General features: G+C 42.0%; 1 protein-coding gene across 2 annotated transcripts in view; it reads left to right on the forward strand.

The window, feature by feature from the left end:
• The first annotated feature begins 5,523 nt into the window (after positions 1 to 5,523).
• Positions 5,524 to 24,665, forward strand: part of COL1A2 (collagen type I alpha 2 chain) — a 36,999-nt gene continuing 17,857 nt past the window's right edge. Inside the window, exons 1-23 of one of the 2 annotated variants that reach the window (XM_035545550.2) lie at positions 5,524 to 5,756; positions 7,622 to 7,632; positions 8,256 to 8,273; positions 8,931 to 8,966; positions 10,488 to 10,571; positions 11,912 to 11,968; positions 14,201 to 14,245; positions 14,338 to 14,391; positions 14,703 to 14,756; positions 15,136 to 15,189; positions 15,737 to 15,790; positions 16,072 to 16,125; positions 17,746 to 17,790; positions 18,063 to 18,116; positions 18,228 to 18,272; positions 20,147 to 20,200; positions 21,921 to 22,019; positions 22,102 to 22,146; positions 22,251 to 22,349; positions 22,885 to 22,938; positions 23,040 to 23,147; positions 24,003 to 24,056; positions 24,160 to 24,258. In XM_035545550.2, the coding sequence (XP_035401443.1) occupies positions 5,687 to 5,756; positions 7,622 to 7,632; positions 8,256 to 8,273; positions 8,931 to 8,966; positions 10,488 to 10,571; positions 11,912 to 11,968; positions 14,201 to 14,245; positions 14,338 to 14,391; positions 14,703 to 14,756; positions 15,136 to 15,189; positions 15,737 to 15,790; positions 16,072 to 16,125; positions 17,746 to 17,790; positions 18,063 to 18,116; positions 18,228 to 18,272; positions 20,147 to 20,200; positions 21,921 to 22,019; positions 22,102 to 22,146; positions 22,251 to 22,349; positions 22,885 to 22,938; positions 23,040 to 23,147; positions 24,003 to 24,056; positions 24,160 to 24,258 (1,347 nt within the window). In that variant the 5' untranslated portion in view covers positions 5,524 to 5,686. Of the gene's footprint in view, positions 5,757 to 7,621; positions 7,633 to 8,170; positions 8,274 to 8,927; positions 8,967 to 10,487; positions 10,572 to 11,911; positions 11,969 to 14,200; positions 14,246 to 14,337; positions 14,392 to 14,702; positions 14,757 to 15,135; positions 15,190 to 15,736; positions 15,791 to 16,071; positions 16,126 to 17,745; positions 17,791 to 18,062; positions 18,117 to 18,227; positions 18,273 to 20,146; positions 20,201 to 21,920; positions 22,020 to 22,101; positions 22,147 to 22,250; positions 22,350 to 22,884; positions 22,939 to 23,039; positions 23,148 to 24,002; positions 24,057 to 24,159; positions 24,259 to 24,665 lie in introns of those variants that run through there. The other variant, XM_035545549.2, reaches the window with a different exon arrangement.

The raw sequence follows: 24,665 nt of genomic DNA on the forward strand, positions 1-24,665 counted from the left end.
TATTTTGCCTTCTGTTTCTGATGAGAATTGTTTGTGCCTTATGCCAAAATTCCAATGCTGGCAAATGGAATGGGCCAACGAAAGATAGTTAAAGCAAACAAAAAATGCCAAAATATTTATGATATGGCTTAGATGCTTGTGAGATTTTCCAAGCATGTGAGGTTTGCAACTGTAGTGAATAGTGGCCTGGCTCTGTTATTACTGAAATCAATGGAAATTTCCATTCTATTATCTGAGCAAGAACAGAATCAGTGTGTAGGGCTTATTATAATAGCTGTGCAGACTTATACTTTATTAAATGGAATGGAGGTGAAGACCAAATGGTCCTAAAAATAGTTTTAAAATTAACTTTCAGATGCAAATTAATCTATTATTTTATTATTGTGTTACTTTATTGGATGATCTTCAGTGTCACAGAGCAATAGATCAAGTTGATAATGATTTTAAAAGTAGTCTATGCGTCCTGAATTTGCTTAAGCCTGAGAAATAAGTTTGGCTATGGTAAAGATCAACTGAGTTTTCTATCAATATGTGGACTAAGCCTTTTTTTTTTTGACCTCTTCAATTACTAAATATGTAACCTTTGAGGAGCAACAAACAAAAAGACATATATATATGTATATATATATATTCTACATAAGTAGCCAGTATTCAGAGAGCCCAGTGACTGTGACTGCAGAAGTTTATCCCATCTGAGAAGTATACCTAGACATCTCAGTTTCAGTGAAACAGACTTGAGTAATCCTCTTTTTTGTCTGAAGTATAATTGAGGAAATTTTTCCATTAAATTTGCCTACTGACCCCTTTAACAGCGCTCCCACATGGAATGCGGAGCTGCAAATCTCTTCCCCATGCCCACCAGCAGCTTCTTCTTGAGAATCCATGACCATTGCTCCCACTGAGAGCAACGAATGATAATTTATTTCAAGTGTCCACAGCCCCCAGGGAACAGGAACTAAAGGCAGCAGCTGCTATAGCTGTTAATGTAGAACCTACTTGTTTCTCATTACAAGTCAATTTGCTGGACTATTCTCAAAAGACATTTTAGATGATTATGAAAGAACTGTCTTAGAATATCTAGGAAGTATCAAGAGTCAATGGCTATGACTCTTCCATACCTTTCAGTGGCACTGTACAGACTCCTAAATGCTGGTCCATGGACCAGTACAGACTCCTTTTATGTACCTGTGCCATGCTCTTAGACTTCTGTATATCTCTAGTCCTACAAGGGAGCAGCGTCCTGACCACAGAGGCTTTGTGTACCTGGTCCTTCAACACAGTGTGCAGAGGGCTGGTGGAAGTTCCTTGCACTCTCCCATCTCTCCTCTGGCTGTTCCTATAAGGATTTAGCACAACTGTTTTACTTTGTTTTGTTTTGTTTTGTTTTAACTAAGCCGTCAGGAATAAAAAAGCAACATGAAACAACAAATTGCAGGGAGGGGGATGTGCTGTACCATTTCTGTGTTTTCTCCACCGACAGAGATTCTTTTCTCCTTGTTATTCAGAGCAAGATACTGACTGCACCTTGCTAAGATGTGAAGTACAGAGTCATAAGCACCTTCACTCAAGCTAGATCTAATTAAGCTAATATGTCTACAAAGCAGACACCAAGTAGAATCTATCCAGGGTTCAGCTTTGTGCTGCATTAATTTGTATAGACACTCATATCTCCATGTATCCTACAAAAGAAAGATGAGAGCACTGCACTAGAGACTGATTGTGTCACTTAACCATCCCCACCACTAAAAGGAGTATCACTGGGAAACTACTTCCCCTATGTAGCTTTCTTGCTCAGCCTTTACTGCTATATAGTTGGGCATGTATCCATTATCTGAACGAATGTGTGAAGCTTTGCATTGAAATAGAAGCAGAGAAATCAATAACTATTCGCAACAATTACAAATACTTTGGCTGTCCCATTCATATCAGCCTGAGGAGAACTGGGTTCTGAGAGCATGCCAAACCCGACTACCCACCTTGGGGTATGAGGTTTGGCAAGAGCCTAAAAAGATGTAGATTCGTTCTCTGAGCTCTAGCATTGCTCCATGTGTTCTTGTACTATGCTACTGGCCAAAGAGTATTAGACTCTTTGGGTGGATGGATGGATGGATGGATGGATGGATGGATGGATGACTGATAAGTTTTAAAGGAGTAAGCAAGGCAAATGCTTCCCAGTGTATTAAAAACTGTTACAGCTTTTGGAATTTTAGGTCTGCATTCTAATGAATTGTTCAAAATTACAAGCAATAAATCTACTTTGACATCACCTGGAGCGTCATCTCTTTCAAAGCTTGACTTAACATCAGATTTTCCAAGGGTTATTTTTTTATTATCATTGGTTTCAGTTTAAATTGTGCCATAGGCATTACTGGCTTCAGTGTGAAATATTTCCTTCAAATAAATACGATGCAAAGAGAAAATGAGTTCTCAGATGTTTCCTTGTTAAAGCTGGCTGATCAAATCATTTCTGTTATGCTAATGGCTCCAGAAGCTGTCATGTTACTTCTGTTAATTTAGAGTTCTTGTACTAGTGAAGATACCTGCATGACAGCAAACATTTGCAGTAATTGCAGTTTGAGGAAATATATTCTCCAAGTTCACACTATAGGTCCAAATTCAGTGAGCACACTTTTTTTATATATATACTTTGATTTTTTCTGAAGTTTCTAATAAGACTTTTGCTTGCTTAGACAGAGTAGGTGAGCAATGTAACCTACCTTTACAATAGAAGCTGTGACAGTATCTTTATAATAAAGATACCCAGCATAATAGGCCTTTGTCACTTACCCTAAACTCATTTAGTGTTGTTTGAATCAGTGCTGATGGTAGAGACAAAAAGGGATTCTTCTTTCTTCAAAAATACGGAAAAAGACAATGGATGTGTACTAGTGAACAAAGTGACCAAAGGCTCCACGGGTTCTGAAGGTCAAGTGTACATCCAAGATTGTTATGTCAAAGCTGCCATTCCTAAAGAATTTCACTAATGTGTTTTTCAGCATGGTAGGGTTTTGACAGAAACCTGTAGTCAAAGGAAAAGAGCCATACCAATGAATTATTATTCTTTATCTCCATCTCTATTTTTTTTTTCTAAACAAGGGCATACTGACCTACATGCTCCAATCCTGAAATGGTTGGAGCACACCAAAAACATATCTTATGAAGGTTAGGAACCGTAGTTGATCATCTCAAGAGCTTTCATGCATTGCTGAGCTTCTGTCTCTCTCTCTCCCTCACCTATTCGCTTCATGGTAGAAGAAGAGGCAGTTGAAAATCTGTGTCTGAGGGGTGTTCTTCCTTTTGGGGGGAGCTGGGGGCTTGTCTTTCCTGTGTAAAATGTGAGGGGAAGGAGGGAGGGAACTGATGGTTTAGTTCAGTTTGGTCAGGACATGTATCCACAGTGTTGCACCCCCAAGAGAATTCCATTAGTAGAGAAGGGCTATCATTTCTTGAAAGCATGCATTTAAGTAGGCAAGCAGTAGTTGCCTGACATTATGCATATGCAATTAGAAAAAATTTCATCACAAAATACTCTAAATATTATTATAAGCAGATGATGAACGTTCTGTTGGTGCAACAGAGACTAAATTAATTTGAAGATGAAATGAAGAAAAACTCCTATAGAGTCAAATGATTGATTGCAAGGGATGAGTCTTAAAAACCCTGCTATTCGGTGGAAGCAGAGGTGTCAGGAAACACTCATTCTTGGACTCCAGCCTCAGCGCTTTGGGTCTAATTTCAATCATTATTTCAACTTGTTTGGAAGCTCAGTGGGCTATTGTAGATTTATGTTGGTACAAACTTTGAAGTAGTTAACTTTGCTGCCCAGCTCAGTTTTAAATCCTATTTAAAATGATACCATCGACATGATACGATCTGAAAGAGTACATATGTGCTGTTTATGTGGTATACTTTTATTACAGCGTTGGTACCATCACTTGTTGGGCTCCCGTTTTGTGGCCAGACATACTTTGCTGGACCACCACCTTTTGCCGATGCCGCTTTTTAGCCCGAGGTAGGGTTTAATTCCACGTTTGTCACCCATTTCACCAGCACTCGTGGCAGCTGCCAGCCAGGTACCCAAAGGCGTCCTCAGCCCGGCCGGGGCCCCGTGGGCTCATCTCGGCACCGGGCTGCGCCCCGGGAAACAACCCCAGCGGGTTGCCCCCTCAGACGGACACCCCGAACAGAGCCCCCACGCTCCTTGTAACCGAGGCAGTTTCCAGAGGAGGGCCGGGTACGCCCCGGCACCTCCCCGAGGACAGGCCGAGGGAGAGCGGCCCCCCTTCGCCCCGGCAGCGCGGAGCCTTGCCCCGAGCGGGACCCGCCTGCTGGGCGAGGGGCCGGGGGAGGGAAGCGGAGCCCGCCCCGACCGAGGGGGCCCACTCCCCCGCCGCCGAGCTCCCCTTCGCCTTCGCCTCTTCCCGGGACTCCCCTCAGCGAACGGAGGGGGCCGGGGCGGGGGACGGCCGCCTGCTCTGAGGAGCCCCTGGGCGGGGAGGCGGGCCGGGGGCGGGCGGGCTGGCTGCGGCTTGGCCCGGCCGGCGGCACCACGTCAGCTCCCCTCAGCCGCGGGGGCCAGCGGCCGGCGGGGCCGCGGTGGGCGACCCCGAGTGACTGCAGCCCGGGGAGGGAGGACGGGGCCCTGCCACCCCCAGGGGCAACGCGGGCGGCTCCTCTCAGCCGCCCCTACCTCCCCGAGCGCTGTGGGGCGGTCGGGGCAGACCCCCCCCCCTTTCCCCCTCCCCATACACCCACACCCCACGACGGCAGCAGCCCGCTACCGGACAGACGTGGCAAGCTGCGAGCCCTCCCTCCCTCCCCCGGCCGCGGAGAGCCGCCCTGGGGCTCCGTGCCCCGTCCGTGCCCCCAAAGCCGGGCGGCGCTGGGGACAGCGGCTGCGGGGCACCCCGGGCTGCTCCCCCCACGGGGACCTCCGCACGCTGCCGGGGCGGCTGCGAAGCCGGGAGGGGGAACCCGGCGGACACGGGGAAGGGAGGGAGAGCGAGGGGGGCTCTGCCGTGGCGCTGCCGGCGAGGGGATGCGGAGGGCGAGGGGATGCGAGGGGCCGGGCGGCTCGACGGGGGTGAGCAGGGGCAGGGCAGGCAGCCCGCCCCCGGTGCCTCCCCACCAGGCCCTGGACAGCTCCCGCTTTGAAAGCCCTCGGAGCGCCCCCGGGGGCCGCGCAGCCCAGGGAAAAAAATAAAAAATAAAAAAAAATCAGGGCGAGGGGCGGGGGACGTCTTGAAAAAAAAAAAAAAATCAGACGGCGAGTCAGATTTTCCTTCCGAAAGCCTCAAAGTGTCCACGTCCTCAAAGCATGGAACCAATTTAGCGTGGCCGCCTCCCTCCCTCCCTGCCTCCCTCCCTGCCCGCCTCCTCCTCGCCCCCCCCCCCCCCCCTCCCCGCCGACCCCGGGGCACGTGACGGCCCTGGGAGCCGCGCGGGGCCCGCGCCCGCCCCGCGCCCATTGGCTGCGGCGGCAGCGGCGGCTCGCGGCGCCGGGACCCTCCTGCGGTATAAGTAGGGCGGAGCGGGGCCGGGGTCACTGAGCGTGCCGGGCAGCGGGGGTGTGCGGAGGTCGGGGGGTAACTTCTCGGGACTGTATGCCTGCGTCCCGCAGGTAATAGCTAGCCACCGACCGGGGGGACTCTGCGGCACAAGGAGTCTGCATGTCTAGCGTGTAGACATGCTCAGCTTTGTGGATACGCGGATTGTGTTGCTGCTCGCAGTAACTTCGTGCCTAGCGACGAGCCAACGTAAGTTGCTTTCGGCGTGTTCGTGGCCGGGGTGGTGGCAGGGGGCGGCGGCTGGCCGGCTCTCCGCGCTCTGTGCCCGCCGTGCTCCCCGCCGACGGCAGCCCGCGGGGCGGCGAGTGCCGAGCGGCAGCTTTCGGCGCCCCGGAGAGCATCTGGTAACAGTGCCACCTCCGTCCCAGGGCAGGGTCTAGCCTGGTTAGGGTATATTTTCCTTCCAGAATTAGCAAAGGATGGCAAAAGCCCAAGGAGGTAAAATCAGCCCAAGGAGCCCCTCCAAAAAAAAAAAAAAAAAAGAGAAAAAGAAAAAGAAAGGAAAAACAGGAAAAAAAAAAAAAAAAGGAAAGAAAAGGGCGAAAAAAAAAAAACCAAAAAACTCGCATCCAAAGGAGAGCAGATGCTTAAAGCCCCGGCGAGACGGGAGCGGGGTCTCGCCCCCCCGCCTCGCTCCGCGGCTCCCCGCGGGCCGCCGCCGCCGCGCCCCCTGGAGGCGAAGCGGGCACCGCGGCGGAGAGCGCCCCGAGCCGGCCCCGCCGAGCCGACGGGGGGCACCGCACGGCCCCTCCCCGGGGCTCCCCGCACGCTTTAAGCCGCCCGCCGAGGGGGGAAGGCGGCCCGAGGGCGGCGGGGAGGCTCCGCGCTTAGCTGAAGGGGGCAGCAGAGCCGCCGGGGGGACGCCGGCTGCCCCCCCAATGCCCCCCGCTGCCGGCGCCGAGGCTTCTTCAGCCCGGTGGCCGAGGCCCGAGGCGAGCATGGGGAGCCCCGTCTGAGGCCTGGCCCCCGGCCCGTTCCCTCCCCCTGTGGCGGGCGGCGGCAGCAGCGCCCTCGGCAGGCCGCTGAGGGCCGGCGGCAGGGGCTGAGAGGCCCGGGCGAGAAGCCCGACGTCCCCACAGCCCCTGCCCTTTCCCCAGATAACACAGCGGGGTCTTCCGTGTCACCAGCACCCGCAGACAGCCGCTTTCTGAACTTTTATATTGAGTTGCCATCGGTATTCTGCCCACTCGCTGTTCTGGAGCTTGATGATGTTCTGCACATCATCACACATCCCCACACCACTTCATGCTGTACTGTGTGAACCATTTGAACTCAGTGCCATCAAGCACCCCCAAAGGGACACTTTTTGTGGGGGACGGGCACGCCACACCCAACAACCTGTTAGTAAAATGTCGGATTGTTGGCATTGAAGTGTGGTGAAAGACATCCTTTACCATGGTAAGTTTCAGCCAAAACCAAATCATTCACTGCTTGAACTTTGGAAAACAGATTTTAAAAGTTGATTTCTGCATCTAATTAACAAGAGCATACTTAGAAGGAAGTAACATACAGAAATAGAGTTTCTTGCTATTTGGTGGATAATAGCTTCAAGCTATTCTGGTTACACAATGGCATTTTACATTTTAGAAATGGGTCCATTTGAGTAGAACCGTTCCCCATAAAAAGTGCGAGGGGCCATCTATATTAAAACCTAAAGTTGTGGCTTCCAATTAATGACTTCACATGTGTCATCATGCCCGGCTTTAGTAATCTGTTGCATGTACACATACATGAAAACACATGTATTTCTTTCCAGGGAGATATTTTTAAGTGTATTTACAACAGGCTTATAGAAAATACCTGTCTTTTTATATATCAACCAAATTACTTGCTTTATTTTATTAGCAAATCTGTTTTGACTTGGAATATATAGTGATCATACTTGCGAGTCCTTACAGTTTAAGATAATCACATTAAGAGAGAAATTGCATTAAGAAAATGTTTTTTGCTTTAAAAAAAATACATTTTTATTTAAAATACTGAAATGTCAACCTTTTAAAATCATTGAATCCACAATCTAATTATCTTTTTTTTCCTTTCCCTTCTTTCTACAGATGTGAGTGAGGTCAGTATGATTATTTTTCGTCTAATATATAATATTCAACTTCAATTAACAGGCTAGGCTACCCTTTCAGGGCAGTATTATTTACTAACCTTAATTCCCAAGGTGGCCATGGAAAGGTACCAATTAAATCCTGAAGGGACTGCATGGAAATGTACCCACCCCAATTTCTCAAGTGGGCTGGCCTTTTTAAGAGACTGCCTTCATAGGTGTAAAGATCATGAGGAGAGAAAAATAACTGAGCAGTGGTGTTCGGACGTTATACCTGGCAGTGTGGATTGGAGATGACTGTACTTTAAGGCCAGTCTTCGAGGCTAAATTGCATTGCACAGAAGGATTATGAAAGAACTCAGGTGTGACTTCCATTTATGTTATATTTGTAGGTTTTAGTAAGTATAAAATTGACAGTCTTCAATAGAATGTTCTTATGTAGGCGCATATATTTTCACTAGATAATAAACTCTTAGCCTTCCTAGTAATTTAAAAAGCATAGGGTATACTTACATATATTGTACCGACATAAATTACAGAGTTGTAAGAAGATGAGCCTAAATTTGTACATTAGTTTAGTTTAAAATATTGGGATAACTTGTATCTTTTTTAATTCTCTGCTTTATTTCTTCCAGGCACCTGCAGGGCGAAGGGTAAGCATTTTCATTTTTCTTTCGTGGAAATGTAGATGACATCAAATATTCCCAGGCAGAGTAATATTTTGTGGAATGTTTGACAGAATATTGACTAAATCATTATTTTCAGTGTTCACTGGGATGAGTTGGACATAAAAAGGAGAGAATAGTGGGTGCAACATGTTAACACCATGGTAAATTCAAATTTTGGATTTAACCTGCTTTATCCAAGAGCAGAACTAAGCATACCAAGAACAAAACTGCCTCAAGGAAGGATTCTTGTTCAACAAGATTTCCTTTAGAAAGGTTTCATGAATTGAACCGTACACTAATATCCATACTGGTCTAAAAGGCTAAATAGATTCCATTTTACTTCTAAAAGTCACTGTTGTTAAATTAGAGCCAGTTATTCAGACGAGAATAAAACAAACTGTGTGAGTACTTCTGTGGACTGTGCAGTGATACTTTGACTGACATAGTGATCATAGTGACTAATCTGTTTTCAATAGCGTATTGAAGAAAAAACAATATACCATGGAAATAGGTACAGGACCTCTATATGCAGTCTTCTTTCTCTTTTTTCATGAACACTAATTATTTTTAATGTATCTCTTTCTCTGTATCGTCCTGGAAAATTTCCATGGTAACTCATTAAGTTCTCTTTTCTTCCAGCAGGGCCCCAGAGGAGACAAAGGGCCACAGGGAGAAAGGGTAAGGAATTAAATTGACGCTTATTTATTTGTGGTCTTTGAACAGTTGTAGGAAAATCAGTATGGAAAAAAAATCAGTGTAGGCATTAATGACAGATCAAGTGATTATACATGCAAGCTTCTACAGGTACAATTTCGTTAAAAAGAAATCAAGTTTTCTATGTACCGATGCTGCCACTGGCAATACCGCCCCAACCTACTTATGGTCATTGTACCTAATCAGATGTGATTTTGGTTTGGAGAACAGCCTAGCACTCCAGATGATGGTTGCAAACTTTTTTTTTTACGACTTCTTGTACTGGACACGGTGCATGAAAATGCAAAAGAGAAAGCTGTCATGTAAAGACATAGTCTTTGAACAGGATGGTGTAAAGATAAGCTCTCTACATCAAACCCAAATAGACAAAGGTAGCCTAGAGGATCATTCAATACCTGTACCTCCAAAGGTGGCTTGAAAAAGCTCCCCTCTTGGCAGCTAGGCATTTGTCATCTACATCTTGTTAGTCAGAGCAGACGTTGTGCTGTTAAAGGCAGTTTTAAATGTAACCGTAGATTAAGACAGTTTGTATGATAATTTAATTATAATGTTATAATTAAATTGTATTTAATTGTAATGTTCATATTGTTGATATTTGCTTTTCTGATTTACTTCTGCATCACTGCTGCTTTTTATAGAGTTGTATTCTGAAATTCACATCCTTAGCTGATATTTGCTTTAGGCTGCCACTATCTACATCTGTTTAATGAAGTAAGATACATGCTTTATCCTGAAGACAACAAGCCTAATCCTGTCCCTTTAGGAATCCTTAAGATTTTTATTACGGATTTCATTTAGACCAAATGAAATGCTTCACCTCAAATACTGTGATGGCAAACCTTGATCAGCTTTGTGTGTTGAGGATGATAGAATGTTAGAGCAAATATTCTGGACTGAACATGTCCCTTCAGGCTGTTGTAGGAGTGGTTATGACAGTGATAGCAAAGTGGCGGTACCAAAAGGAACCAAAAACCTGTAGAAAAGTACTGTTCCATTGTCATCAAATTTGTGATTATAGCAGCAGATAATCCAGGTTGATTAAAAACTGGCCTTTGACTTTTTCTGGATATATGTTAGTTCATAGCAGTAAGACTGACCTGCCAGTCCTCGGCTTGTCAGAAATTTTTTGGCTCTCACAAACAGAAGCTGTGTAGGTCTGCATGGGTCACCCGGGGTTCATGTCCAAGCTTTAGTTGCTTGAAATGAAACTTCTCAATCTGGAGGTTGTGCTTTGGTAGCATAGTGCAATATTACCCTCGTAAATCTTCTCAAATATGAAACTACAGTGCGTATCTGATGGAGGAGTGGCGAGGCAATGTAAATTCAGGCTGTGCTTATTTTCTGAAGTTGGACATACTTTGAAACTGCACGTACAGCAGTGCTGCAGTATGTGCTGTAGGTTCCCAGTTGTTAATAAATTCATCACTTTAGAGGTTTTATGAGCTACTTCTAATGTTCGCATTATAATCCTCCTTTTGCCTGTAGGGTCCACCAGGTCCACCAGGCAGAGATGGTGAAGACGGTCTACCAGGTCCTCCAGGCCCCCCTGGTCCTCCAGGTCTTGGCGGAGTAAGGCATCCAAATTTTATGTTACTGAAACTGATAATCAGAGCTTCATGACATCCAAAGGCTAAATGTATATTTGCTGGAAAACACTGACATTCTGCTGGAGAGTAGAGGAAGCATACTCTGGAGAGAAGATCATGCCGACCACTAGAGTCGGCATGAAGTTTGTGGTCCCAGTTCCAGTGAAACACTCCTTAGGATTTCCTCAGGAACTTTGGATTCTATGTGCAACAGGGACTTATGCAGAGGAGCAAATCAACCCCGTTAATTAGATCTGTGCTAACAATATATACGGATTAGGAGTCAACTAAAGGAAACCTGTGCTGTTAAGTGGATGGATGAAAGAAACAGTACTTCGCTGTTGTGTTCAAGAGAAAGCAGCTGTACTCGAATAAGCTTGAGAAAACTACCCTTAAGCTAGAAGTCCATAATTAAACGTCAGTACCTCTTTTCCTTTAGAATTTTTCATCTATCCACACGAATGCTGCAGAACACAAGTGGATTGTCATGTACACACTTTCTGCAGAAGTGTCCATCATGTATGCTCTGTCAAATGCTTGTTTTAACTCTTTGTTTGACATAGGCTTGGGCTGGGAACATAAAGACGTTAAACAGTGTCTTTTTAGCAAGTGTAGTAAGTCCTCTTGAATGGACTCTTGCCCTCAATATGTACAGCAATAATTTATTTTCCTATTAGCAAACAAAAAACTGTTTTTGTTAATTTCTATTATTTTAATAGACTAATGAAACAAGCAAGAATAAGATTGTTGATTGTATTGCATAGATCTCCTCCGTTTTAGTGAAAATATATGCTACAAAGCAAGAGGTGTATTTATCTACAAGACTTACATAATAAAAGATCAGAAATCCAGTGCAGTGTTTCTGAGGCGGCATGCTCTTCAGATCTCTTTGAAGCTGAAGGGCCCACCTCATCCAGTAATTTGTCGGGGCTGGGCTGTGAATTTTGCTTAAGTAATGTGGTAAAATGTATGCAAAACTACCCTCATTAGAAATTAAGCAGAATGATTTGAGAGATTCAGGAATGTTTTCAATTTTTAATGGGCACCAAGTCTACATCCTTAATTTTCAGTTCAGGCTGTTGCAGTGCCGCTCTCACTACTGGATAGATATTTGAGGCCAAAGTGTAAAAGGGTCTTCCTGGTGAAATAAAGTCTTTCTGGAAAGAAGCAAATATAAATGGGCCATGTTTACTGAGTTTTAAGTATGTTCCTTTAACATATCATATAGCAAGTCAAATGACAGTTGCATATAGAATGATAACTATCAATACTTGTTAAAGAAAAAAATTTAGTGCTTTAATTTCAAATTTTTGTCGCCCACAGAATTTCGCTGCTCAATATGATCCATCTAAAGCGGCTGACTTTGGCCCAGGACCTATGGTAAGTATAAGATTTAACGCTTGATAACTTGCATAAACATGTATTTCGCATTTTCTTTTTGAGTCTAATCCAGCTGTATTAATTCAAAGCATAGTTTTAAAATCAGTGTTTTGATCATATATTAAGTGAGATTGTAAACTGATCCTTCGACATAGCACAATGTGAAGTGCTAGAAATAAGTCTTAGGACTGTATCTTCAACTTGAATATAGCACAAATAGGTCTCGGGCTTTAATTCTGTCTGTTGATCACACTTCTGTGAATCTCATTAACCAATGATGGAACATCTGCTTTGGTACAGTATTACTTTACCTCTGAGACAGAAGAAGTTTGTATTGTAGGAATGAGGTCAATTGTAGAGATGCTTTCTAAAGCAGACAGATCTAGAAAGTAACTCAGTATCTCAGCTCCAGTCAGTGACCGTTTTATCTTCCATGGCTGGACAACCCTTTTGGCATGCTGGTATTGTACAGGTTTGGCAGAACACTGGCCACTACATTTGGTTCTGAGCAAGTGAAAAAGCTAGCACTTGCTACTACGAAGTTATTCTGAGGAGGAATCTTTCCCAGTATACTATTTTCAAATGGACGTTTCAGGAGTCTTCTGCCTCTCTACATGAATTTCTAAATCTTCCTGATGATAGCAGGTATTTTTCAGTGCATGTAGATAGCAGATTATGGGTTAAATTCATCACACACGTTGACATCACAGACAATGCATCTGATGGGTGAACAGCAGGATGAAGGCTGCCAAGGATTAGTCTGGGTCATATTCTGGGTCAAATACTTTTTTCCATTCCTGAAAGTAGTATATCATCAGATTAATTTTTGAAAATACATTGGCATTCGTTGAGATCCTTAATATAAGAAAATGAGATTATTTTAGTCAAGTTTGGCCTTCGGTGTCTGACAATAAATTAGAAAATGTAGATGAGGATTTATATGGCATGTCACCGTTTCTAAAAGCTCCAGTTGTTGACTCAATGAGGATTCATTGACAGCAAAAGCAGTAAGTTCTATCTTCTGTGAGGCATTAACTTCCATAAAGAAAACGTGAGAGATTGGGAACACAGAAGAGCAGGGAAAAACAGTTATGGAATATAATTTCTGAAAAGATTCACAGGGCTTATGCAGCACATATGATTCAGACTGTCCAGTAACTGTTTTTTTCCTAGAATTAGTGCATACTGTTATAGCCATATGATTGCATTAGCTTCCATAAGTTAATGCCTGCAATGAATATACATTTATTCTCCTTGAGAAAACTTATTCAGTCTCATTGGAATGGTATATAAGCCATTGAAGAACTGTTAGTCCGCTTGTAATGAGAAAAACCTAACAGGGTTCCCAATGAAATTTTAAAAGCAGATAAAAGTATAATAGCTTCTGTTGAAAACGTCTCATGAAACATCCATTTGGACAACAGAAGGTTAAATTAAATTTCAGTTTAAAGTTGTTTGCCTGCTTAGTAAAGCTTAAGATGGCTGTTAAGGAAGTGCACTAATCTATGGAAAAATCCCTTTTGGGAGTGATTTTTGACCAAATTTTTCAAGTTGTATATAAATCTCTAAAATCAGCCAATGAGAGTATATTAGTGACTTATTTTGGAGGTGAAATGAAGAGAAATTAGTCAAAAACAAGCAAATTGAAATAATTAAATAGAGTTAGATCATTATTTGAAATAGATGTGTGCTCAATATTTGTAAGAGGAAATTGATTTCTTTTCAAAATGACGTGTGAACCTCATGGTTCATGGTAACACTCCCATTTGCATACATATGTTTTCATTTTTTTCTCTCTATTTTAATGATCCTTTTCTCCAATATCTATTCCTGAAAACTATGATAAAATGGACAGGCCCAAAACACAACCCTTCTTAATGTGTTATGACTGTCTTTAAACTCTGGAAGTTCATGCACAGGGAAGAAGTGGGTACATAGAGGACTAAGCCACTGTGTGAAAGCACTTGTTAATGAGCCAGAATAGAATAAGAAGCCTAATCAAAAGGTTCTCAGCCATAATGGTACCTTCTTAAATAGTCTCACTGGCTTCAGATTTGTTTGTATTTGGACTGCCTATGCAGATCTCTTAATTTCCTCAAATTTCATTTGGACATTGCACAATGAAAACTGTTGCCTTTACCAAGGTTTTAGGAATACCAGGAACTGGTGTTATAGATGAGTTTAGGTAATAATGATTTTAAACAAACAAAACTATTTTTTTTTCCTCCCTAGGGTTTAATGGGACCTAGAGGCCCACCTGGAGCATCTGGACCCCCTGTAAGTACACTCAATGTATTAGTCAGTAGTAGGATTTAGACATACCTATAAAATAGCCAGTTCAAACACTAACAATCTCCATTCTCTTCTAGGGTCCTCCTGGTTTTCAGGGTGTTCCTGGTGAGCCTGGTGAACCTGGTCAAACAGTAAGTACAGGTTTCATGTACAGACACTGAGCGTTAGAAATAAGATGCAAAGATAGGCCTGTAATGCTTAGGCCTGTTAATCCTATCCATGTGCTTGTTCTTGAATGTTAGAATTGCTTGATCCTGTTACAGAAACAGCTGAACATTCAGATTCAGACTCCTTCCAATTGGAAACTTGTGCAAAGGCAATTAGGATGGAAGTACCTTGATTCAGTTCAGGCTCCAGCTATGACCAAACTCTACTGAGAAACCAGGGAAGAGACTAACCTGAAGAAAGGTGCTCGAAGTTATACTTAATCTATCTTTAACAGGGTCCCCAAGGTCCTCGTGGTCCCCCTGGTCCTCCAGGAAAGGCTGGTGAAGATGTAAGTTGTTATTAAAACTTTTTGTCTCTTTGAGGGTTATGATTCAACTCGAACATTAGGTTATTGTTAAACTAAGCATTCTATTGGCCATCATTTCTATATTGTTCATTATTATCCAATAGAATAAATAAGCCCCTGAAAATTTATTTAATAGTACAAAAGATGCTGTCTGTTGGAAATATACAGAAAAATAAATAACTTTAAAATCTCTCCAAATACATTATTTAGCTTTCTGAAAACGGGAAAAGGGAAGCTAACAAGCTCTGTCTACCAAAAAGGAAAAGCTTTGCTAATGTCTTTTCTTCTTTAAAAAAAAAAAAAAATGATGTTCTTTTGTAAAATGAGCTTTCCTCTCAGTGCATTTTTACTGCATTTTTAGGGTCACCCTGGCAAACCTGGAAGACCTGGTGAAAGGGGTGTTGCTGGCCCTCAAGTAAGTATTGATCTACTGTCTGGTATATAAAACAGTGCTTTTAGCAATGAAACCTAATGACATTTCTGAATTGCACCCCATAAACAATTCATCAATATTCCTTATGTGGATTAATTTCAATATCTCCATTGTAGTTCTTACCTTCAGGGCTATCATATAGTTATGTCTTTCTTTTGTTCCCTGTCCCCCACCTTCTTACCCCCCAGTAAAGCAAGAGTAATAGAGGTAACATAGTGAGGAGCTGCGTAGGTGGTGAGCAGGTACCTTGGCATAGAAACTTAAAATAGCTGTGTTATCACAGGTTAATTTGTGAAATTTCTGGGATACAGAACTGGAAAATCAGGTTAATTATTTTTAGTCTTTGAACACATCTGATGCTGGGAGGTTTGGGAGTGGACTGCGATCCTCATTTGAATGATTGTGGGTCCTCACTTGAATGATCATGACCCCAATATACTCACTAATTTTAATGAAAGACTGATGCTTTTTCTTTCTTTTTAACTGCCGTATAAAACATGAGACAATCATTCATGCTCTGTGTTTTTAGGGTGCTCGTGGTTTCCCTGGAACTCCTGGTCTGCCTGGCTTTAAGGGAATTAGGGTGAGTCTATACATACCTTTTCTCTGAATAGTTAAAACTGACAAAACTTCAACGTCCTGAAAACACCTGGAAATCCTTTCAAAGTTGAGAGTATATATTCTAAATGCTTCAATATCTTTGAAGTTTTTAATATCGCTTGGCAAAAGAGAATGCTTTAAAAAAAACTTGTAAGATTATATTAGAAAATCATTTTGTATGGACAGAATTTTACCTTTTAAGACTGAGTTTGTGTGTAACAGTTACTGAGAAAATACTAAGTATTTTTTTTCTACTCAATATAGGGACACAATGGTCTGGATGGTCAAAAAGGACAACCTGGTACTCCTGGCACCAAGGTAAAGACGAAATCTGTAAATGTAGGGTGCATTTTTAGCTCTTTCTAGAGAAATATATATGAAGTCCTCTCCAATTGATCTTTCATGTTGTCATTGAACGTTGCTCAGTAGCAATGATAAAGAAGTCAATAGATCCATGTAAGACAAATACTTGCACCTCAACGTGAGAAGTCATGTTGGGGCCTTATTCTTAAGCCCTTAGTGAATAAATTACTTTTAATGAGTAAGAGCTGCAGAACTGGGCTGCTAATAGCTGGCTTTCTCTGCTTTCCTATGGAATGTAATCGGGGTTTTTCTCTAAAGCACAGTGAAATCAGAATATCTCACTTCTCTAGAAAATTCAGATATGTTGCTTTATTTTAAGGCTTCCTTCTAAAACTTTGGATAAATGCAGTGCTCTTCTGAGTTAAGGTTACTTGATCTTCAGTCTTTTTCCTTTTTACCTTCCTCAGCTTGGTGTATATTTGAACACTCTGCTTAAGAAAGTATTTTTAAACATGGTCTAGAAACATGTTTGGCAAACTCTTCTCTCTTAATTTCTTCATCTCTCCTATTCCGCTTCAGTATCTAATGGCGGTGTTCTTAAACACTGCTGCACTATTGGGTTGTAGGAAACATTAATGCTGCTGACTTATTCATGGTAGATTTGTATTCAAGAACTTGTAATGTAACAGTGAAAAGGTCAAGTACTAATTCTCATTATTGCTTGTTTCCAAAAGCTTAGACCTACTTGTTTATAGAGTTATTAATTGTATTGTAGCGATTTCCCATATCAGTGCAACTTAACCTTCAGAAAAAGTTTGGGAATGAGATAACAATCACTTCCCTGGTCTTGGAGATTAAAAGCAGATAAATTAAATAAATAAACAAAGAAATAGGTATTAGAGTGCTAATTTGACTGGAAAACACAAGTATAATGAATCAAGGGTACTCATAACTGTGATTAAAGCAAAAACTTCTGGAGTTTGCAACACTTAAGACTGGGTGCATTCAGATTTGTTCAGGATACCAGTGCTCTAGGACAGATCCTGTCATTATAGGCCAGTCTAGACCATCTGTGGGCTTGTTGAGAGCTTAGTCCTAAAGGGAGATAAATCATGTTTTAGTGTCTGTCACTCATATCAGTAGTACTGGTCTTAAGGGTCTGCCTCAGATATTTGTCGTATTTCCAGATGTTTGACAGCACAGGTTAGGAACTTTGTCACCGTAACCTAAGGCAAAATAAAGTATCATTCTCTTTCTCCTCTAGCTAAATAAACCTGCCATTTGCTTTGAATTGTTAGTTGATTATTTAGGCCTTATCTCTTAGATGGGTGCTACAGAATAAATATCACAGAATAAAGAAAGGCGATAAAGAAAGCAGAGATTGGCAAGTGAAGCAACTTGCTGTGGGCCTCCTCTTCTAAGGTGATTTCAACTGGCCATGTTCCAGTATATAAAGGGACAGTCATTGCCTCTGCATCCTTAGGAGATGACGTGCTGTTATTCTGCGTGGTGATGTGAGTGCTACAGAAGACAAGGACAGTAGAATACAGCAATTGAGTATCTCTTTCAATGGTGTTGTGCTGTCTGTCCAAGGAATCCTATGAGTAATTTAAATCTGTGAATTTTCTTTCTTAGGGAGAACCTGGTGCCCCTGGTGAAAATGGTACCCCAGGACAACCTGTAAGTATTTAGTACTGCTTTCAAAAATTTGATAGATATGGCTCAGCCAATGTTTTGACCAGTTACCATCAGTGACAATCTAGCTAGCTAGATGTTCTAATGTAATAATCTATGAATATATGGAATAGAATTGTCTGGCTGAACCCTTCTTCATATAGTGACTTAGCAGAAGTGTGTGTGTGTGTGTGTGTGTATATATATATATACATATATATATATATATATATATATATATAGTGAACAGGTATAAATGAATTTAATTTTTCTTTCAGGGTGCTCGTGGTCTCCCTGGTGAGAGAGGAAGAATAGGTGCCCCTGGACCAGCTGTAAGTGGCTTTCTATCTGTCTGTTTGTAGTCATGAACAGCCGCTTATTGTGGCTTTCTCTGATCTTTGAATCTCTTTCCAGTTTCTACTTACCGTGTTCTCTGCTCACAGGGTGCTCGTGGAAGTGATGGCAGTGCTGGCCCCACTGGACCTGCTGTAAGTTTCGTTCTTGATCTTTTACAACCTGGCCTTAGGTCCATTACTCCCTTTATATAGGACTTTTCAGGCTTCAGAGAAGTTGCTTCTGTGGATGTTTTTAACACAGGTCTTTTTCTGTGATAGTCTGATAAGCAACAGTATAAGCCCATTGCAGACAATATCCTCATGTTTTATATTAAACACATCTTTGTCAAAGGGACAAAATACTCTCTCATTGACACCAGCGTATAGGGAAACAGCTGACGAACAGAATCCTCAGTTGCACTAGTGTAACAGAACAATAATCATCCCAGATCTAAAAATCAGGAATATCCCAGAATAGTTCTTCCTTCTTGCCTTCAAAATGTGGGTCAATGATGAAGCCAAACTTGGTCCTGTCTACTTTGCCAGAAGTTGATTTTAATACTCCTCATCACAGCAAATATCTGTCATGCTTCAGCAAAACAGAATGTTTACAGAAGTATGAGTTTCACTTCAATTCCCCCACACAGTATTTAAAAACATACATCATTAGGCATTTAAAACAGACAAATAGACAACCTGTAGTAGCAGGGGTTTGCATTGGGTCACTGTGTCTATGCCAGTGAAGTTATTTTACATATACTTAAGTTATGATGCTGCAAACATTCTGTAAAGCAATTTTTTTTAAACTAGAACAAAAATACCGTTAAATTCTCATTCCTCTAGGAATTTAAAATGTGAAGAGTCACTATAATGGAAATTCAGAAAGTTGATATTTTCATACATATTTTACAGGGCAATTAGTCTCATTTTCTTTGTGCAAAACCAGTGAGAATGCCAGGTACCCAGTTGACCACAGTAGGTTATAGAATGTCAAAAGCCAATTCCTATTTGCCATATAGGCTGACCCATTTGAATTCCTTAGAAATAAGGTATTTATAATTCAAAGATGTTAGCTCACAAAAGCAGATGTCAATCTCCGATAGCTGTGAATGAGTTGGATATTTCATTAATAATCAAAGAAAAACTATCCCTTTGTATTTTTGTACATTAAAGAATAACAAAGGCTATGAATCCATCAATGTATCTCCTCTTCTGGCTACTGTATGCTAGGAAACTTGTCCTATCACAATCAAATTTCACAACAGTTGCTAGGTTCAGTAGAAGGTCCTTGGCAAGCTGACGTGAAAGGGCACTGTGGCTGTCCATACCTGCTGCCTCAAAAATTATTCCGTTTATAAATCAAGATTGCTAATCTGTTCACACCTTAGAATCAACTCCTGCCCTCAGCAGCTGTTATGCTTGATCCAAATTCTAGTAAACATTCTTACTGACTTAATTAAAAGTTTGGTCAAGCACTGGCTTGTAAAGTGGTGCAGAGATCTCACCAATCCTCTTTGATATGTGAGGAAGGACAAATGCTGAAGGACAATGAGCTCTTGTGATAGGCCAGAACAATTACTGCTGTGAAAGTGTACACAGTTGTCCCTGCACAGTAAATGTGTTGGAAAGAGCCACCTAAGAACTGCAGTTGCAGGGTGCAGTGCTCTCCTTCATCTTGGGACTGTACAGCAAGACATCTCTCCTCGCAGATGCCTGTCTCAGCCCATCCTCTGTTTTATTCTTTCTCAGGTGTTTGCCCTCAAGGCAAGGTTTTACCAGTCATTGCTTAACTATCACTTTTTTAGCTGCACTACAAATGTTTTTCACCATTGACCATGCTATCAACTGTTTGTAGTGAACCAAATCTGTCCATTTGGAGTTGCAAAAGGCAACCGATGTTCTGAAGTGGTAATGTGCAGAAATGTCTAAATAAATGTGCATTTAAAAGAATCTGTTTACTTGAGCAAGCAAGGTATTTGTGTAGTCACAGAATGCATTTACTCATATGCTTCCCCTTGGTTTCATAGGGCCCTATTGGTGCTGCTGGTCCTCCAGGCTTCCCAGGTGCTCCTGGTGCTAAGGTATGAATATCTCCTTCTACTGGTACGATGAATATAAAATATAGTTACTAGTATTGACAGGCAACAAAAATACACCCTCTTCGAAGTGGGAGTACTGTCTTATCAAACTGTTACAGATCAGAATGAGCATGAACTCCTACAGTACTTGGGGAACTTGATATATGAATGTTAATAACAAATACAGCGGTTAATTTCACAGCTGATATGCACACATACTGAAGTGTTAACAAGTTACTTACCATGTTATATGTCCAGAAGAAAGATTTTACTTTGGGATCCAGGTCCCATTCTATTCCAGAAGTGACTGTACTGTCTTGTGTGACAGATGCAGTTCTACATCCAAAACAACATGTAGAAAAAAGCTCAGGAGGCCTGCACAGCCAGCAAGTCACAGCTGGGAGCTGTAGTTGTTACTGGGTTAGGTGGGAGCTGACTCAGAGGACTGATGCTAGACAGGCTCAGTAAGACATATAGCCTAATTTTTTCACTGCATCCGATGTGGTGCTGCTGTTTTATGCACCTTTGAAAGATGATGTGGATCATGACAAATAAGCAAAGTAGCAGTTTTTGTCACTTTAAATAAGTAGTGGAGGGCAAAGAAGCTGCAGTTGAGTTTCAGGCTCCTTCTAACCTGAATTCTTGAATTTACGATGCAGAAACTGCGTTCAAACTTTCCAGGTTTAGGGCAATGCCATTTTGCTCTTGTGGACTACATAATTCAGTTTATTGCTCAGATCTTAGCATTTTTACCTGGGCAAGGCTCATTATTTTGAATTTTACTGAAATTGTCCATAAGATTTTAGGCAAGTGTCCATACACTGCATTTACAAATTTCACTATTTGTCCAGAAGAGCTGCATAAACTCACATGTAGTATGATACCATTTTTCATCCTTAACACGTGTACACAAATTCTGTGTCACAATAGACAAAATTCTTATCTTGATCTCCCTTTATAGTAAGATAGAATATTGTTTGCTAGACCTCTTTATATTAACTGCATGGAAGATGAGGAACATTTGTTATTCTGATGGTTATTCTGAAAAACCAAGACTTCTGGAAATCATGAAATCTGTTCTGATACAGATGTCAGTGTGGTTACAGCAAGCAATTTCAAGAGAGAACCACCTACATATCCAGGGTGTGGACTCTGGATACTTACAGAATTTCTCATTAGAAGTTGTCATTATATTCAGTTTAGGCTTTTGTAATAGACTAAGTGAATACAAAGTTCTGAGAGCGGTACCTAGAACAGTTTCCCCTATCATTTACACTACTGTGAGCACTGTTCCACAGTACTCTGATCAGCCAACATTTTGCACTTTGCATCAGTTCAAATGGCAGCTTAAGATGCAAGATAATAGTCAGTTAGGTCTCAAACACTGTAAGGCATCTTAGGCCACTGCTGATGACACATGGCTGCAGATAAGACTGCAATCTTAATCCTAACTTTCTAGGTCAACCTGATGTGTAATTCTTGATGATAACACAGATATGCTGATAATCTGTTGTTCTCATGTTAACCATCAGCTTCAATGGGGTCTACCTGGGCTTCAGTGCCTTAGAAATCCAATAAAGGCTCTCAGTCCCTTGGTTCCCTGGTCTCTGAAACAGGGACTTGTATTGTATTGTGGTCTTAATGTCAGGCAAATAAAGGATTGTTTTGCTATTGCCCTAACGTTGTGCATACTGATAGAGAGCTTTATCCTTTTCTCAAACAGGGTGAAATTGGACCTGCTGGTAATGTTGGCCCAAGTGGTCCTGCTGGTCCAAGAGGAGAGATTGGACTTCCTGGTTCCAGCGGTCCTGTTGGCCCTCCAGTGAGTAGCTTGCTAGTCTTCATTGTTGAATGGTGCATTTGAGACTCTGAATTAACCAGTATCATTTTTTCTGCCTTACTAGGGCAACCCTGGTGCTAATGGTCTTCCTGGGGCTAAAGGTGCAGCTGTAAGTACAGCCATACTTCCACTTGTTTGTTTTAAATTAAAAAAAAAAAAATGCAACAGAAAAGATAATGAGCTCACCATACATTTTCTCCCTCTGTTGGACAGGGTCTTCCTGGTGTTGCTGGTGCTCCTGGTCTGCCTGGTCCCCGTGGTATTCCTGGTCCTCCTGGCCCCGCTGGTCCAAGTGGTGCTAGAGGACTTGTTGTAAGTGACTTTCTCTGTTGCATGTCTTCATTTGAAAGCTGGACACAGTGTCCATCATTGTAAAAGATTTCCTCTAGATATATTTTTGCATTTAATGCAGACACTCTTGTTGCTTCACTGTAATTAGGGCTTCACTATAATTAGGCATTGTAGCTCATTTGTGTTACACTGAGACTGAGGAGGTTGACTCTGTACTCCCTTTGAGTGCAAGAACTATTAAGCTCTGTCCATGTTGATGCTATCAAGAGATGTGACAGCAGTCTCACAATCAGGCCCTTAGGGGGTATCCTCAGTGGAGGAACCAGCCCTGAACACTTCATACTTCCATTACTGTCATTTCTAGACATCTTTAACATGTTCGTTTTCATGCCCATTAGGCCAAAAATAAAGTTACATTCATAGACCATCTATCAGAATAGAGACAGGCATGACATTGGATGATGAAAGATATTTTTGATTCATGAAAGCTGTACAGGTAGAAAAAGATTCTTAGAATGGCATGTAATTCTGTGATCTCTTTTATGTTGGACTCTAGGGTGAACCAGGCCCTGCTGGTGCCAAGGGAGAAAGCGGTAACAAGGGTGAGCCTGTAAGTATGGCAATGTGTGAGTGTTGTTTCAATGAATAAAGCCTCATAATACCTGCAACACAGCATCTGATTTCTTCTTTTTCTCTGTTTGGTTGAAATAGGGTGCTGCTGGCCCTCCCGGCCCTCCTGGTCCAAGTGGTGAGGAAGGCAAGAGAGGCAGCAATGGCGAACCTGGCTCTGCTGGTCCCCCTGGCCCTGCTGGTCTGAGAGTAAGTTCTCTTTTCATGTTCCGGAAGTAGAAACAAAAAGGAAAGAAGAAACAAAGCTAGGCTTTGCTAGACAAAGGCAATTTAAATAATTTAAAGTCATTAAATGCGTGTTATTGCAGCTAGGCAAAGCTCATTTGCCATTCTGAGCCTTTTGATTAGTTGGGAACAATCCTGTTTTTGCTTTGCATTAATGTTTGCTATCTTATCCCTGAATTAATTATAGGTTGCTTTGTATTATCCATTGTTTAACGTTTAGTGAATCATTATTGATTTCTCTATAAACCTTCATGATGGGATTTAACTGCTTGAAAGAGATAATTGGCTCACAAATAGTGTGACAAAGGCTTCAATTCAGTGTCTTCATGGATGTCTAGCACCTGTTTTGCTGGGGGAGGAGATAATGCAGTGACTTTCAGGAGGCATGTGGCTTCATGCAGGAGCAGGAATTCAGTGGAAAAGGCTAGGAAATAAAGGCAGTGTTTCCACCATTTTTTTGATCGAGATCAGGATTCAGTATTGCACCTCATGTTGGTTGTGCAGAGTCAGATAAGCTAGTAATGCTCTGCAGAGAAGTGAAGGTGAAACGCTACCTGCCAGGTTGTGGAATCCTAGCTGTTGGCCACACCAACTGTTAAATTACACTGAACACTGAAAATGCTCTCCTAAAGCAGGTTAGAGTTTAAAGTGAGAGATTTCTTCACTGCTCATTGCAAATGTGTATTGTGAATGCTTAGAGCTGCACTTATGTTATAGTCAGTATACCTGCTTGAAGAGCTGAAATTTAATAAGTGTTATCCACCTTACAGGAATAGGTTTCTCTTTCCCTTTCTTGATTTGTTTTGTGTTCACTTGCAGGGTGTGCCTGGATCTCGTGGTCTCCCTGGAGCTGATGGCAGAGCTGGTGTCATGGTAAGACTTCTCCCAGAGTCACTATTTCCAAACCATTTTTTTATATACAGACACATGGTGCTTTTTGCTACCTCTGCCTAATCTTGTGTATTTATTTTGATAGGGACCTGCTGGTAACCGTGGTGCTAGTGGTCCTGTTGGTGCTAAGGGTCCTAATGGTGATGGTGGCCGTCCTGGTGAGCCTGGTCTTATGGGTCCAAGAGTAAGTTTGAACTGTGCAAAAAGAAAATCACTTGCATTTGGGGGGATAAAATTATTCAGAACTCCAACTGCAAAAAAAAAGTCTCTGCTAACCACAGTTAGGGGATTTCCATCAGTCCATTGAAAAAATACCTGTGAGGAAATGATTAAGCAGCATCAAAATGTTAATTGAAATACCTTTCTTTTGTATGTGGTAGCATCTTACTGCCTTGATCATGGAGCAGTATTCACTTATACTGGCTACTGCACTGACTTAGAAGAGGGGTTCTGCTTATGATTATTTACACAATGTGATCATTAAGATCACAATTGTAGTGTGTCCTCTGTAACTAACTAAAAGAAGAGCAAACTCTATTAAAATATGAGATAATGTGAGATGGCTGATCTCAATTCTTTCAATTTTATTTT

Source organism: Cygnus atratus, chromosome 2 (genome assembly GCF_013377495.2).
Source record: "Cygnus atratus isolate AKBS03 ecotype Queensland, Australia chromosome 2, CAtr_DNAZoo_HiC_assembly, whole genome shotgun sequence".
Classification (NCBI taxonomy): Eukaryota; Metazoa; Chordata; class Aves; order Anseriformes; family Anatidae; genus Cygnus; species Cygnus atratus.